This window comes from Pelodiscus sinensis, chromosome 6, assembly GCF_049634645.1.
Source record: "Pelodiscus sinensis isolate JC-2024 chromosome 6, ASM4963464v1, whole genome shotgun sequence".
Lineage (NCBI taxonomy): Eukaryota > Metazoa > Chordata > Testudines > Trionychidae > Pelodiscus > Pelodiscus sinensis.
Genome location: NC_134716.1, coordinates 78,881,607 through 78,898,136, shown reverse-complemented (window position 1 = coordinate 78,898,136; position 16,530 = coordinate 78,881,607). Strand labels below are relative to the sequence as shown.

Here is a 16,530-nt window from a genome sequence, read left to right as displayed (position 1 = left end):
TGATGTCTGTCCTCCTTGGACACATCCTGCAGTAGACATTTACCTTAGACTCACTGAAAACCTAGGGTGCCAAGTGCTATCCCTAACTAGAGCTAGGCAAGGTGAGCTCTTTAACAGACCTGTCATGTTTGCTCCTTTTGTGTGGGGTGCATCACCTCAGATTCTCCCACCCTGTGCCCCAAAACTAAGGTAGCATTCAGTAGGACAGGAAGCAACAGCAGTTACCTGACAGAGGGAAGCAAAGAGGAGACCTGCCCCTGGCAGCTGTGCACTTACTGTCCCTCTTTGCCTTTCCTTGACAATCCAAGGAGCTAAAAGAGGGCCCTAGGCAGGTAGCTTAGTAGCCAATAGAGGGTTATTCTGGGGACGGGGTGAAGCTGGGTGGCTGCATCCTGAACAGGAGGGAAATGATTGGGTGTAGGGAGAGGAGTCAGTCTCTTGAGATTTTCACATGCTGGGATGCTTCACCACTTCCTCACCCTTCCCACCTGTGGAAAGGAGATTGGACCAGCCTGCTCCATTTCATTTGTCCCTTCAAACTGGTCTGTGCCTGGCCAGCTGGGCTCCCTAGAGAAGCAGCGGGCAGACAGCAACTGTAGATTCCTGCATAAAGGCAGGGGCTGGGCCCACATTAATTGCATTGGGAGCACCTGGTAGATCCACCCCTACGTTCTCAGATACTCTTTTTTTTCTGGTGAGACTTTTCTGCAATTTCCTGACTCCCTCCATAGGCAGCTAGGAAACTTTCTCTCTATTATACAGTGTACAATTGGCCTTATTTTATTCTCACCATGTAGGAACATCCTTTAAAAAGGCATCAACCAGGTAAGAATTTTCTTGCAGTCTAGGACTGGCTTCTTAGGGAGAGCTGATTATTTTTTTTAGCAGTTTTAAGCTCAAACCCAGGGGAAAATGAAAGGAAAAGATGAAATGCCTGTGTTACACAAAATACACTGAATATTTTCTATATGGGTTGGCTTAAGCAAAGTCATAAGTGGCATATGGCCAGCAAGTAAAATAACAGACTGTCCTTGTTTAAAACAAACTACCAGAAATGAACCATTTTTCCCCTACAGTTTTTTTAGGGTGCGGTGTGGGAAGTGATTCCTCTTCCATGCCCTTAAATAAATATTTACACACAATATTTTACTAGTTTCCTTTAGCAGAAATTCACAGAAAGTGTTTCAGAAAACCTGTGATGGGAAATCAGAGCTGAAAACAATTTCCAATAAATGTCTGGCTCTGTTCAGGATGTCATGGCCTTGGCAGACATTACAGGCTTTGAATGACATATATAGCACACATGAATTTAATCTCCATCTTTATAATGCTGTTTTACTCGGGAGTTCTCAGTGAAGTAGAGGAGGAAAAGGTTAGTAATTTGGGAGGGGATGTTAAATAACAAATTCATTATCCTCTGACTTCCTCATCTAAAGCATGGTGAGACAGCATATACTGTAATTACGGTAAAATGCATAAATTGATGGGCACAACAGAAACTGTGACGTGTCAGTTTTTCATACAGACTTTATTTGTAAGAATATTAAAGGTTATGGTTTCCCTGACGCACACTAAATTGAACCAGTGGTTTCTACTCTTCCTAAATATACTGAATTTAGGCTTGTTTCTTTTCTCCTTCTTCACTCTGTTTGGCTAAGCCTCCTATTTATAGAAAGCATCGTTCCATAGTATGACAAACAGTCTTTACAGAGACAGAGCTGTGATCAGAAACATTGGCTTGATATGCTCTTATTTTGCTGTCCCATATGTAGTCTCAACAGGTTAGCCTGATAACAAGCCTTGTGTGTAACAGGAATTCTAGGTGGAGTGACAACTGTTTACCTATGTGAAGCCTCTCTGGGTTACACCTTGAGGACATAGACTTGAGTTGTAGTTGCAGACAAAAACTAAAGCCAAAATTAAGGGTCACCATGGGACGTGTGCACATGTACACAGCACATGTACCATATAAACAATGGTGTCTAGAGTCACCGGGCCAGATTTAGCCCAATGATATAGGTTAGTGCCCAATGGAATTTTTAAGGCTTGTCCAGGGTGCCTGCAACTTTAAGAGGGGCCAAGAGACAGGAACTATAGAATTGTTATTACTTTGGATGGAGTGGCCACCAGGGAACCTGTGTTATTTCCAGAAGGCCTCTTCTTTTGAAAGAAAACCCTCTTCCCCATCCACATATGCCTTTATCCGAAAGAGCTCTTTTGGAAAAGGCGTTCTTACTCATAGAAAGAGGATTACTGCTGTTGGAAAAAGCCCACTGTTCCTTTGATTTACTTTAGAAAGAATGCGATTGCAGTGTGGATGTAAATGACGGGTTTTTTTTTTTTTAAATGGCCATTTTTCTGAAAAAACTCTGTAGTGTAGACGTAGCTTCAGACTGCAGGCCCTGATGCATAGAAGTCATTAACAGTGCATTTATGCTGCCATTAGACATCTGGGGCTGACCCATGCCAGCAGACTCAGGCGAAAGGGCTCTTAATTGTAGTGTAGACTTTCAGGCATGGGCTGCAGCTTGATCTGTCACCTCCCACTTCACAGGTTCCTAAAGCCCAGACTCTAGCCAAAGTCCTAGCATTTACACCTCCATTAAAAAGGCGTAAGGTAAACTGAGCCCTTCAAGCTCAAATCCCCTGGAATGGACCAGCTGCATGTTTTCAATTGCAGTGTAGACATGCACTGAGTGGGCAGGCAGCAAAGAGTCTTAGCTCCAATACCTGTCCTTGCTAACCAGCAAAGGGTCATACTTGCTACTCATAATTGTGACTGTTCCTCCCCATGCTTTATGCAAATTGACTATGAATATAAATTTGCATAACTAGGAGGTGCTTAAAAATACCTCCTGTATCCTATCAGTTTTAATGTTACAATCTACTGGATCTATAGATCCTATTTTGGTGCATATATCATTCTTGTATGTAAGTGCTACAGAAACTGCCCGGGGCAGCTCTGGCTCCATGACACTAACAAAAAAGCTGTGGCGTCCAAAAAAGCAGGACAACCAAAGCAGGTACTACAAGAGCTTTGCTGTCTCTCAAAGAGGTTGGTAAGCATGCAGCAGAAGCAGAGAAATGGCTGTCTGGGGGGGGGGTCCCTTCAAGTGCATGTCTCTGCAAGGCTCAGGCACCAGCACTCGGAAGCAACTGGTGACCTAAAGCCCTGCTTGAAGAGGTTCCAGGTGGCCTTTTATGCGAGATAGTGTCCAATCAGTCTGGACGCTCTCTTTTGAAAAAGCAGATCATTTTTTCCATGCGCTTCGCCAGTGTGGATGTTCTTTCGAAATAAGTTTTTTCAGAAGGTCTCTTCCAGAAAAGCTTCTTCCAAAAGAAGCCTGCAGTTTAGATGTAGCCTGAGCAGCACGTGCAGGAGTGAAAGCAGGGCATTGGGTGGCTTTAAGACATCTTATGTGGCCTGAATCCTGGGGATGTTCTCGCCCCCAGTGTACTTAGACAAAACTGGGATGAGGGGGAACAATACAAAATGTTCCAGTTTTATATACATGTATAATTCTACTTTTTAAAAGTAACTTAAAATAGGCAAGTGCCAAGAGAGCTCTTTAATCAGGTGTTCAAATCTTATAACATGTGATAGAGAGCTCAGAGAGGGTCTAGTGGTTAAAGCACCCAACATCTAGCCTTTGCATCTCTGCCAGGGTGGTAGAGGCAACTGTTTCTGACCTACAGCTGGGGCTTTTCAGCCTTCCACCCACATCTGGGTCCAGGTCCCTTGACAGGGAAGATCCTGTCCTTCCTTTGCCACTGTGTCACAGGTCACAGCCATGTGAGAAGCAACACTGGCAGGGTCCTCATTGCAATGGGTCTAGAGCCGTGGTCACCAACCCGTCGCTCGCGATGGACTGGTCGCTCGCGAGTTCTCGACCAGTCGCTCGCGAGGCGTTCAGGCACCCCCCCCCCATTTTCCTCCCACCCCCGAGAAGCCCCACTACCTACCTCTAGTGTAGTGCCGGCTTCCCGCAGGGTGGATGGAAGTCCTCTCTGAAGTCCGCGTCCCTTCCGGGGGTTCCGGAAGTACGTGGGCTGCTCCCCCTCTGACAGCTGTGTTGTGTGCTGAGGGCGGGGGAGTTGGCCCTAGAGGAGGAGTGCCGAGGCTTTCCTGCACTGCCGATGCCAGAGGGGTGAGTTGGGCGCAGGGGTTTCCCTGCGCCGCGGGAGCGGGAGTCGGCCCCGGGGTTTGGCCGCGCTGCGGGAGGGAAGGGAGTTGGATGGGATGGGCTGCGCCGTCGGAGGGGGGTTTGACCCCAGGGCAGGTGCCCGTGGGGGTTGGCCATGCTGCGGGAGGGAAGGGGCTGGGATGAGCCACGTCGTGCCGCGGAAGGGAGGTTTGGCCCCACCACGGGAGGGGTGGGGGTTGCCCCCGAGGCAGGCTCCCGTGGGGGTTTGGCCCCACCGCAGGAGATGGGGGTCAGCCCCGGGGCAGGCACGCTCGGGGTTTCCCTGCACTGCGGGGGGCCCTGAGGAGGCATGTGCTGGCTTCCTGCGGGGGGGAGAGGGAGGGAGAGAGAATCCTGGGAGGAGGCTGTAGTCATCCTGCTATCCAATGGAATCCTTGGGCCCTGACCTAGGTGCCCAGGCTCCCCATACAATGCCCAGGAGACATTGGGGGTTTAAGAAAAGAATCTTCAGAAGCCAGCAAGCTGAGCAGGGAGCCACTTAAGCTAGCCAGGAGTGAAATGCTGGGAAGAGAGAAGATGCATTTGACCTAGTGCATCATGTTGAAGGGCCACACATAGGTATCTCTTCCCATTCAGGATCTTCAGTTGTCATCCTCTTGGTATTAAGCATTTGTCCTGCCTTAGGTGCCCAGGTCCTAGTAGCTAAAACCATTCTGTCCTTCTACTCACACTCGCTGCTTTTCTCATGTGCATCCTACTGTTTCCTATGCCCCGACTGTCTTTTTTTTGTGGGTGTTGTGCAGCCTCCCAAACAATCAGTTGCATGTAGCCTTCCTGACGCAAACAGGTATCAGGTTTTAGGTGTAGTCAGATAGCTGTCACTCTTTCTGCAGAGGTTCATGACAGGAGTGCCTGGTTACCAGCATCGCTGTGGAAAAGGTTTTATGTACTCCATTGCTGTGTTTACACTGGCAAGTTTTTCCACAAAAGCAGCTGCTTTTGCGGAAAAACTTGCTAGCTGTCTACACTGGCTGCTTGAATTTGCGCAAGAATACTGACGATCTCATGTAAGATTGTCAGTGTTCTTGTGCAAATACTATGCTGCTCTCGCTTGGGAAAAGCCCTCTTACGCAAATGCTTTTGCGCAAGAGGGCCAGTGTAGACAGCTAAAAACTGTTTTGTGCAAAAAAGCCCCGATGGCGAAAATGGCGATCGGGGCTTTCTTGCGCAAAAGCGCATCTAGATTGGCACAGATGCTTTTCCGCAAAAAGTGCTTTAGCGCAAAAGCGTCTGTGCCAATCTAGAAGCTCTTTTCCGCAAATGCTTTTAACAGAAAAACTTTTCCATTAAAAGCATTTGCGAAAAATCATACCCGTGTAGACATAGCCCATCAGTTTTTGTTAATACATTTCACAACACGTGCATGCATCATGATTGTCTTTAGAGTTTCAGATTATAGCAGCCACCAACAGCACTCTCTTAAATCTGATTGGTGACAATGCTGTAATCTTTCTTACTTCACATGGACTTTGCCATGCCTTGTCACCTACAGCAAAATGCAGGACAATGTAGCACTTTAAAGACTAACAAGATGGTTTATTAGATGATGAGCTTTCGTGGGCCAGACCCACTTCCTCAGATCAAATAGTGGAAGAAAATAGTCACAACCATATATACCAAAGGATACAATTTAAAAAAATGAACACATATGAAAAGGACAAATCACATTTCAGAACAGGAGGGGGATGCGGGGTGGGGGGGAGAGGCGGGGGCGGGAAGGAAGGTAAGTGTCTGTGAATTGATGATATTAGAGGTGGGGAGAGTGGGATGTTTGAGAGTTAATGGTATTAGAGGTGATAATTGGGGAAGCTATCTTGATAATGGGTAAGATAGTTCAAGTGTTTGTTCATTCCTTTTTGGAGAGTGTCGAATTTTATTACTGCATTGCACTTCTCTTAGAGTTAAAATACACTTAATAAAAAATCCCTCAAACTTCAGCAAGTGCAGAATGGGACTGCTCTCTTCCTTCAGGAATGTCTACATGACAGTCGCTACAATGGCACAGCTACAGGTGATGCAGCTCTGCTGCTATCACACCATAGTTAGATTTTAGCTCTCCAGGGAATAAGGTTCCCCCCCTCCCCCATGCCCCTTCTTCTGGTCACAATACAGCACCTATCCTTATGGCTACATCTTCATCTGAAGGATGCAGAGAATTAGCTTGAGATTAAGGCATTTTTATTCATTTTGACCTTGTGCATCTGATTTTTATAGGTTTTGTTTATAGATACTAAGCAGTTTATAAATCAACAAGTAAAACCACATAAAATATCCATAATGCAAAACATTATACTGATGCTCCAGTCTTTTGAAGTCCTGGACATTCTATACACTAGCCATTCAGGAGAAGGAGGGATATGCTGAGCTATGTGAAGTTTAATTAGGAAATATTAAAGTTACAAGTATTTTTGGAGTAACTGAATGAGGGGGAATGCTGTCCAGCTTATTACTACTGCAACTTACTATCACCAAGAGTAAACTTTTATGGGGCACCCATCAAAATATTGACTGACAAATTATCAGGTCCATCCAACTCTGAGTCCCTGTAAAAACCATTCAGTTCTAAAAGGTACATTGAAAAATGCTGTAAATGCAGTCTTAAAAAATAGCTTAATACAATCTTGTTCATGGTGTTGGTGCAAAGTGTTTTCTTTTGCTTAGAACAGAAATAATTCTAGTCTATCATTACTGTTGATATATATTTTCTGGCAAATGTAAGTATTTTTCATGGCACAACCTTACAAATGCCCCATTTAAGATGGTTATTAAAATGTAGACAGGCTATAGCAAGGGATACCTTTTTATGGCACTGTGCTTCCCAGTAGGAAATATTCTTTGTGGATTAGAAAGGTATTTTCACCTTCCAGTGTATTAGAGATAAATTTGTATGAAATGTGACAAGGGTCAGGGGAAAGAAAACAAGCATTACAAAACAGACTGCAAGTTAGTTTTGTGCTTAGTTTTATTCTCTCTTTCCCTCCCCCAATTTAAAGAACCCAGCAGCCTCCCTTGAGGCAGAGCAGTGCACCACAGCTGGGTTATACTTTGAACGCAGCCAATAACAGTACAAACATTTTCATTCTATTAGCTTCCCAGGTTTAAAAAAAAAATAAAAAAAAAATCAGTGCATGTTAATACGCTTATGTAGCATTGATAACTGAGCAAATGGATATCAATTTAGTTTTATGTAATAAACTGGCACTTTTTAAAGACAGAAGGCTGGAATCACAAACTAATGGACCCACATGCTACAGTGAGGTGTGAAAGAAACAGACATGAACAGAACTATTTCAGTTGCTGCCTGGGCCACTGACAGGGGAGGATAGAAAAAGGCAGGTGCCCTGGGGTCCAGATATTTAAAAGGGCCCTGGTCTCCCAGCTGCTGCTACTACATCAGCAGCAAAAGCCTCAGGCCGTTTAAATTGCCTCCCCTCCATGGCACCCTGTTCCTGAGGATATGGCGCTTGTGGATTATTGGGAGGCCTGAATGCTGCTTCCATGCCGCACCAGCTCCCCTGTCCCAGTGATCCCCCAAAGCCACATCCGTTAAGGAGAGGGTGGTGTGATGGTGAGAAGGGGCAGGGCTTCAGGACTGGTAAGAGACAGGTCTCCCTGGCCTGCTGGGACTTCCACTCTGTCTGGAGATGGCCCACAGGCTGGCAGTTTGAGGCCCTCTGTCTAGATCAACGTTTCTTAGTGTGTTCCGTGGCACACCAGTGTGCCGCGAGGCAGTTGGAGGTGTGCCGCAGAGAACAGAGTTCAAAATGGCCGTCCTTAAAAGGGCAATGCCTGCTCATCTGATAAAAGGGAAAACTATTTGGGTTTTTTTGCTTGACTTCTTTTCCCCATCCTCTTTTGTTTGTTTTGCTCAACAACTTTTCTCTTGGAAATGGCTGACCTTAAAGGGTCAAGGCTCCTTTTTTCCCCCCCAACAAAAAAAAATGCTTGGTGTTCCCCATAAAAAAAAATTGTTTGGTATTCCTTGGTCTTAAAAAGTTTAAGAAACACTGGTCTAGATAATACATAGTCTTCCCTGAGTGCAGGGGAATAGACAAAATGACCCAGAGGTCCCATCCAGTCCTACAATTCTATGGTGTGCGTGTGCGTGTGCGTGTGTGTGTAAACATGTCCTAATATACATTTTACTGAATTCAATGGTTGCCTTTTCCTTAACTTCAGTGGGAGTTGCATCAGACACTTGTTGCATCCACAAGCATGTCAAATCTTTTGAATTGCTTCTAGTATTTGGAAACCAGTATTATTATCAAATACTGGTGGGGTTGTATCAAAGTAGCTGCAAACCTGACTTCTTAGTAAGTAGACTTACTTGGGATTTAAGCAGAAGGATAGGATGGAATTCACCCTTGTAATCTGCAGGCAGAGGGCAATTTTGCAATCCCTTTAGAATAATTAAGGATTGTGGAGTTGCCCTAGCCCTAGGTGGCAGTTTATGGCAAGCATTTTCCATAACAGTGGACTGACTGACCACTCATCCATTCCTCTCCTCCTAATCATCCATTCACAGTACCCTTGTAAAACTGGTATGGGGGCCAGCTGTGATGAACTGAAGAACTGCAGAATATATCACAAACCTGTGAGAAGCCCACCAATGTTGGGGGCTGTCCACAACTCTTGTTATAATGAATAAGGTTCACCCACTGAGATTAGGAAGATTAATGTGGTTACCTGCCATGATTCTGTTGGTTTTCATATTTTAACATGTTCACTACAGTTTTTGAAAAAGATATAGCACCACAAGTTCTCAACAATTCTTTGTTTGCACCTCCTGCTCTTCCCTTGTTTTTTGTTTTTTTTGTTATTGATGGCTTATTGTGGGTTAAAAATTAAAATACCTGACATCTGGAGCACTAACACATGAATTCATAATAACACTAAGTGGAAGAATCTAGTCAATGTCTCCTTAAATCTGATGGCAATAAATATGAGCTCCATTTCTCTTTTGGGCTAATTGAATGATTGACTGAATTTGATTCTCAACTCTCTTCCTTTCGGACTTGATCAGATGTGAAGGCGGTCTGAAGAAAAATATCTAAGTGGGGGGAAAAGCATATCCATTTTTACGTGTGGACAATTGTCTGTTTTATTCTTTTACTGGAAGGATTAGTTAAAGAATAACAAAATAACTTTTTTTTATTTTGTTAGCTTTATGAAGTGGCCCCATCATATAGTTGTTGAGCACATGAAAAAAATAAAAAAAAGACAGTAAATCACTGATCAATGTCACCATAAGTAAACGTTCAATGAACAATTAAAGTATACAAATACCGCTGGCTTGAGGAAGTAGATGAGCCTTGTAACTTACTCTAAAGGTTTATAGACTCGGACTATCTGACCAAATGAGGGAGGCAACAAATACGACTCAAAAGGGGCCTATCCTGAGGATTCTCTGACTTCGGGTGTTGAAGTCAGGGGACAGATACACAATAAGACAAAAAACATGTCCCAGGATTACTGCACAATGTTTTTTAACCCCCAAAAATTAAAGACCAAGGGTTAGTCCAAGATGCAAAATCAGGAAGGGTGAATTTGACTTGAGTGCTCATTAGAAACAGAACTATGGGCGGTTAAAAGGAACCTTTCTGGTTATCCTGATATTAGGTACAACATTATGATGTGTGGTCAAAAAAATTATTTTTCTATCAGTTATGCTATGTTGGCTCACCATTTTTCCTTTTCTATGGATGACTGTTTCATGTCATTCTGTTAAAAGGGGGACTATTTATTTGTTTCTCTGTTTATGGCTGAGTTAGGGCCTCAGTAAATTTGAGCTCTGACATCTCCCCACACAATAAAATCCATCATCAGAATTGAATTGCTCTGTAATGGGCTTGCTTGACTTCAGTAAGTATTGCTGGGAAAAAATGCCAACGAATGCACAGGACTCCTGAGTTAGATCCAGCAGCATAAAATTTTCTCCAGGACAATTTAATTTTAGTTACAGCCAATAAATCTTGTTATTATTGGTAGGCTATGTGTTCAAAGTATGGGTATTAAATCACAGCCTTATTGGTTTTAATGCCAGTGACTCGAGCTTACTGATGTAAGGTAATCAGTTTCCCAATTCTAGCCACTGCTTTAGCAGCAGAGCTTCTTTATTTAGTTAATCTATCAGGAAAATCCAAAGACTTTTATCTCCATGGCGGTTTTTGGAGGTGCTGGAGGAAAGAAAAACACACGATTCACCTCTAGTGGCTTCCAGACAATTTTTCATTTGTTGCCTGTTGGGATGTCATTCAATGAGACCTGTCAGTGACTAAGTAAATAGACCAGTGAGGAAGGCATTTCTCTCCTGCCCAGTCCCGGACAGCCTCAGGCTGGTTTAAATAAACAGTTAGAAAATAATGTATTGTTGAGCTTAAAATAGCACATTAATTATATGAGGTATTTGCCCTCTTCTTTTTGGGTAAACACGTCTCTTTTTTTTTTTTTAAACATGACCTAGGTTAGCCATCCATATATAGCCAGTAGAGCACTGAACAATGCAGAGTGTCTGTGCTTGTAAAATGGAGAGGACTGAAGCTGGGCTGTATCAGTAATGCTCCCTGGTGTGGGAACACTTTAAATAGCGGGGCTTACTGAAAGTGAGTTCCCTTGTCCCCGTCCCCGCCCACCCCTCAGCTAGGGCAGGAGCAGAGTCTTGGGGCCAGCAGCCAGCACCCGGGGGAGAATGGCAGCTGCTATGGCCTGGACATGGGACCAGCAGCGCAGGCTAGGTTAAAACCTGGGTGTAGTGCAGCACTCCAGTTCTTTCCCATGTTTATGCTCCTGCTTACACCAGCGACAAATCTGGCCCAGTATTTTCAATAATTGCAGACTGGTTCCTGACCTTGGAAATCTTTTCCTTGCTGCACATTTAAAATAACAATTCTTTGGCTTACGAAAGGCAGCATAATTTGGCTTTAAGGGGGGAAACTCCCCCCACAACTGAAAATGTTCATTTGGGGGAAAAATTGCCATTTATCATCAGGGTTATTCCCTTCTCCAAATGACATTGCTCTATTTCCAATATTCATTTAGGGATACATCTACACTGCATGGCTATTTCAGGATACTGGAGATATCCCAAAATAGCTCCCCATGTCTACACAAGCTACCCATTTTTTAAAAATATTTTTTGAAATAATGAGCATGCTATTTCAGCTTGCCAGTAACCCTTGTTTCGTGAGGGTTAAGCGATGTCTCACAATAGCATGTTATTTTGACATGTGGTACTGTGTAGACATGCCAAATTTTGAAATAGCCTTTTTTGAAATTCAATCGAAATAAGATATGCAATTTGCATAGTGCAAATTGGGTATCTTATTTCAAGTTTAGGGTGCTGTGTACATGCACCCTTGGCTATGTACCTGAAAAATGTTGTCAACTAGAAAATTTTGTGGGTTTTTTTTTTACTTAAAAAAAACAAAACTTTTTTAGTATACTTTTCATTTTACACTGAAGGAGGAAAGTCTAGACTGCAAGCCTTTTTTGAAAGTATCTTTTGAAAAAGCCTCTTTTGAAAAAGAGCATCTAGACTACAATCAGTACTTTCGAAAAAGCAAGCCGCTTTTTTGAGAGAGAGCACCCAGGCAGTCTGGATGCTCTCTTTCGAAAAAGCACAGTTTGCATTACATAACCCCCTTTTTTTTAAAAAAAAAAGTTGCTATTCCTTGTAAAACAAGATTTTCTATGGTTGAAAAAACTGCCACGTTCTTTTGATTTACTTTCGAAAGAACACGGCTGCAGTCTAGACGCAGGTAAAGATTTTTTTGAAAAAAGGCCACTGTTTTTGAAAAATCCCTGTAGTCTAGACACACCCTAAAAGTCTGATTTGTACTTTCAAATGATGCAGAAAAAGAACAGGATTACAGGTACAGTAACACAAACATGAGAATGCACATGGTTCTTATTTGTTTTGTAACTTATATCCACAGACTGGTTCTTTTTTGGCAACATCTAGCCCTGTGACTACTTTCTGTTTGGCAGAGTAAGTATCTTCAGATTCTTAATCCTTTATTTTTCTGATTGTCTCTATGGGAAAGAAAAGGACCAGTCAATAAAAAGAAGTCATATTGAAAAGAATGTGATTTAATTGTTATCATTCATGGGCATTAAAATTCAGATACATTATGTAATACAAGATAATGACATAGCACATTAATTCATTCTTATGACGAAGGTTTTATATCCTCAAGAACATAAAATAGCACTGATTTTTAACAGGTCTTAAGCATCCTTTTCAGATACATTCCAAGCACCTAGCAAACATTTTCAAAAGTTAAGGCTGTTTTGTAACTTTGACATTATAAAAGTGAAATGGAGCTACTTTAGTAGCTGTAAAAATAAATACAATTTGTCTCGTCTATTCATTTGTGCCCATTTCACACGCAATTGGATGCTTTTATTCTCTTTAAAACTGCTTATAGTGTAGCTAATAATTTCTGCTTTATACATGTGTGCTCCCAGCAAACTATCCCATCAATGTTATCTGTTAGAATGATAAATAGATATAATTATATCTCTGGTGAGCTAAAACTAGCCTTATTCATTAGAATACTCCCGAGAAAACCACCAGGCTCTTCCTTAAATAATATAATAAACTTTGCACACAGATCTTCCCAATCTTGTGGGTCTGAGTTTGATTCCTGACAATGTATGTATTCAGTGGGGTTTCACAGGTGCAAATGGATGGTAGAATTTGTCCAGCAGTGATCATATTACAGCTCATTGTTATTCCAGGGTTCCAATTCCCCTGGGCTATGACTTTTTTGCTGCAAAACTGGAGGATCTGGCCACCTGGGGATTTCCTGGGTTTAGGGGGAAGATCTGGTTGGCATAGAACCAGCTTAGCCACCAGCTGCATCATAGCCCCTTATATACGGAGCCTGGGTATAAAGTATGTGCTTCTGCATTCTAGCTATCAAAAAGGCGTCTTGGGTAGCAAGACACAGACTAGTATAGCCCTAAATCTAACTTGCAGAGGAGGCTATCTAACTTCAGAATCAGAGAGCTGCAAAGGTATTATAAAACTGACTTGTCCCACTTGGGTGTGGAATATGTAAGTGCACCTAAGGATTGAGATTTGAATGTTCACACTTCTGCCATTAGAATCCTTGGCTAGATTCTCTTTCTGCAGAATAAGAAACCTGTGGGGATGGGCTCTGGGAAAAGGGGTTGCTGAGATGACTTCAGTGGAAAGCTGTCCGGTGAGTTGTCTCTCTTTGAGAGAGCCGTGCCCATCCCCCAAATATGAAAGCTCACTCTGGAGGTCAGGATCTCTCCTATGAAGGCTCTGTGGCTTTACATCAGCTCTTACTCCACATGGACAAACAGTCTGCTTGGGAACTGGAGCCACATGAGTGACTTGCTCTAGCCTTTGCTGAATCCAGGACTACTGAAAGGGCCATGCAGAAAAGTGAAGGCAAGGTATTTCTTGTCTCCTTTTCGTAGGCTGAAAGGGGAGGGGGTGTTCTGCATCCCTTTGGCATCACTGCTATCTCTATCTTGCCCATACCTCCCTGGCACAACCATTCTCCACTCCAACTCCTTCCTCTGGATTTGCCTCAGACTGCTCAAAAAAGTCTTTACTCTGTGTGTGGGGGATGGGTGGGGGTTGTTTTGAATGTAACTGAGCCCTCCTTCTGAAGGAAGAGGAGGAGAAACTGGCTGCAGGGAGGTATGATATGGCCTCTTCATTGCACATGTTATAATCACTTATGATTACATTGTGCTAGAGTTTTCAGAAACCCTGGCTCTTGAGGAAGTAAATGTTATTATACTCTTTTTTTTTTTCTTTTCAATGACATTGTTTCAGCTGGAAAGGATGATCCAATATCCATATTGCACAAAGTTGTCACCAGGAAGGAATTAGCCTTCTGTACTTGTTGGGAATGGCAACATGCTCATCAATTCAATACCTTTCTACCACAATCCTGTGAGGCATTGAGCCAATACGTAGAATTTAAATTGGAATCACAATCATTTCAGGAATCATGATTTATTTACTCCTATTTGTGGGGGCAGGGGGGAAAGCTACACACAAACATTCATGAAAGCATTCCAGCTCTGTTGTACTGGGATACTACTGCTATATTTCATTTAGATATGGAAATTTTAAAACTTCATTTAATACAAATATTGGTCCTCTGAAATCTTTATCGTCAGCAACCATGGGGTAGGGAAACAGATTTCTACATTTGCTTGGTTTTTAATAGACAGGGCTCGACAAATCACTATATATACTCGCCTGTGGTGAGTAGATTTCAGCCAGTCGCCCCGTTCACCGGTGTTGCGTGCATGCGCAGTGCCGCTCTGGCGCATGCGCGATGCAGGGCTGGCAAGTAGGTCTTGCCACGGTTTGTCAAGCCCTGTTAATAGTGATACTAAAATGGGTGGGAATTTCAAAATTGTCTAATGGATTTGCAAGGTTAAGATTTTAGACAGTGACTTGTAATTTTTGGTGGCCCAGTTTTTGGGTGTCCATCTTGAAATACCTTTAAAGCCTGATTTTTTTTCAGAAAGTTCTGTGCACCCGCTGTTTGAAATCAGGCTGCTTTAAGATGCCTAAAGTTGGACCCCCTGAATTGAAGCATCCAAAAATCACTAGTCATGCTTGAAAATTTTGGACTCTTATACAAACTTCCCTGATTTGAATATTAAATTAATGGAAATCTGGTGCCCAAATTGCTCAGGAAGCTGCAAAAACCTCATGCACTGTGCACAGCGCTTCCTTTCTGTGATACTGGAAAACATAGGTAAATGTTTCCCATGTAGATTTCTGCAGATTGTAGTGAAATTGCTACAGTTTTCCATTCATTTTAATAATGATCAATCATAAAATCTGATTAAATTTACTGTCTTTGTTTGTTTGACCAGTTTAGAAACAGAAGTATCTGTATGGGGATATGAATTGGACTTTATAAGTATCCACATAAACAGGAAACAAGGTGAGGGCAGGAGGTTGGTTTGTTTTATCTTTCCTAGTTGGGACTAGATTTTTCTTTCTGCCTATAGCAACTGTATTGAATGTTAATGAATTTTCCATGTGTTTATCTTTCAAGATGTGTAAATAAGAGAAAATATAAAACATAATATCAAGCTGCTAAATTTTACATTTTGTCTGTCCAGCAGTTCATCTATACAACTGCCCTGAGTAGATGCTAAATGCTGCTTAGCAAATGGCCTTTAGAGTTTAAAAATAACTCAGTAAAGCTACTCAAAGGTAATACAACACTTCTCAGGCATCTTCTGTTGGAATTAAGAAGTAGAGTTCACTCAGTTAATTATTCATCCACTCAATGTTTCATACACAATAAAAACACAATTGAAATGTTCAGGAGCTCTAGTTGTGCTTTTTGCTATGCCTGGGCTCACATATCAGCTTATTTTTTCTTAAAGGCGAGATTTTAAATGGTAAAACAAGTCCTGTTTTGTGGACTATTTGAATTACTGTTTTCATCAAACTGTATATATTGACCCCCTGTGAAAAATATTTTTTCTGTTTTTTTTATTTTGCAAAACCTCACTGAACCCCTGTTAAGAAAAAATTAGCATATTTCAAAACTGCACATCTCATTTATTTTTTGTAGTACATCTCAAAATGGTACAAATGTGTAAAATTTGTGCTTGTAAAAGCTTCTGCTTTGAGTAGCCTTACAGTTCTTAATTTAGTCCTAGCAATTTTCAAGCTATTGCATGCCCCATTCATGAAAAGTATATTGTATTCGGATGGTGTGACTGAAAGAGTTTGGCTCTAAAGCTTCCTTACCTAGAGCTTCATTCAATTATATTAATTTAAAATATCTGTTGAATGATTAAGTTCAAAAAACAAAACCAAATTAAAGGGTTGGGCTTATGAAAATGACTCTTTACAGTAAGTAAAAAAGGTTTATCACAGTTTTGGTAACTTGCATGAGTTCGTATTGAAAAGAAATCTTTCACATGTTCTTAATGAATTTAAAATAGTTGTGCTCTAGGTACTTTCAGTTGTACGCTCTGAAACAGTAGACACCATATAGCTTGTGTTTTTTATCTGGGAAGCCTACAAAGCGCACTGCAGCTTCATCAGGACTGCAGCGTCGTCTTGGCCTGGAGATGGGGTAGCGGACACTGCCGTCAGCCAGCCAGCCCGCATCACAGCGATCATATCCTAGAAGTTTCCAGGCAGCAAATATCTGGCCTACTTTAGCAATCTGGGATCCATCCTTGAGGCAGGCCTGCACAGCTTCATCATAGGTCAACTTGGTTGGATGGATTAGATAATAAAAACGGCCTAATGGAAAGAGAAAAGGTAAAGTCTTAGGCATGTGACATGGTTAAGAAATTG

The 16,530-nt window shown here is 42.2% G+C and overlaps 1 protein-coding gene and 1 long non-coding RNA gene across 5 annotated transcripts in view; one reads left to right on the top strand and one right to left on the bottom strand.

The window, feature by feature from the left end:
• Positions 1-680: 680 nt before the first annotated feature.
• On the top strand, positions 681-15,151 carry LOC142829911 (uncharacterized). The gene is made up of 3 exons (XR_012904826.1): positions 681-825; positions 12,140-12,192; positions 15,081-15,151. It is a non-coding gene; the product is annotated as an uncharacterized LOC142829911 (long non-coding RNA).
• HAPLN1 (hyaluronan and proteoglycan link protein 1) overlaps positions 12,273-16,530 on the bottom strand; it is an 89,351-nt gene continuing 85,093 nt past the window's right edge. For all 4 annotated transcript variants that reach the window (XM_006124342.4, XM_006124341.4, XM_006124340.4 and 1 more), the window contains exon 5: positions 12,273-16,476. In XM_006124342.4, the coding sequence (XP_006124404.1) occupies positions 16,187-16,476 (290 nt within the window). In that variant the 3' untranslated portion in view covers positions 12,273-16,186. The remainder of the gene's footprint in view (positions 16,477-16,530) is intronic.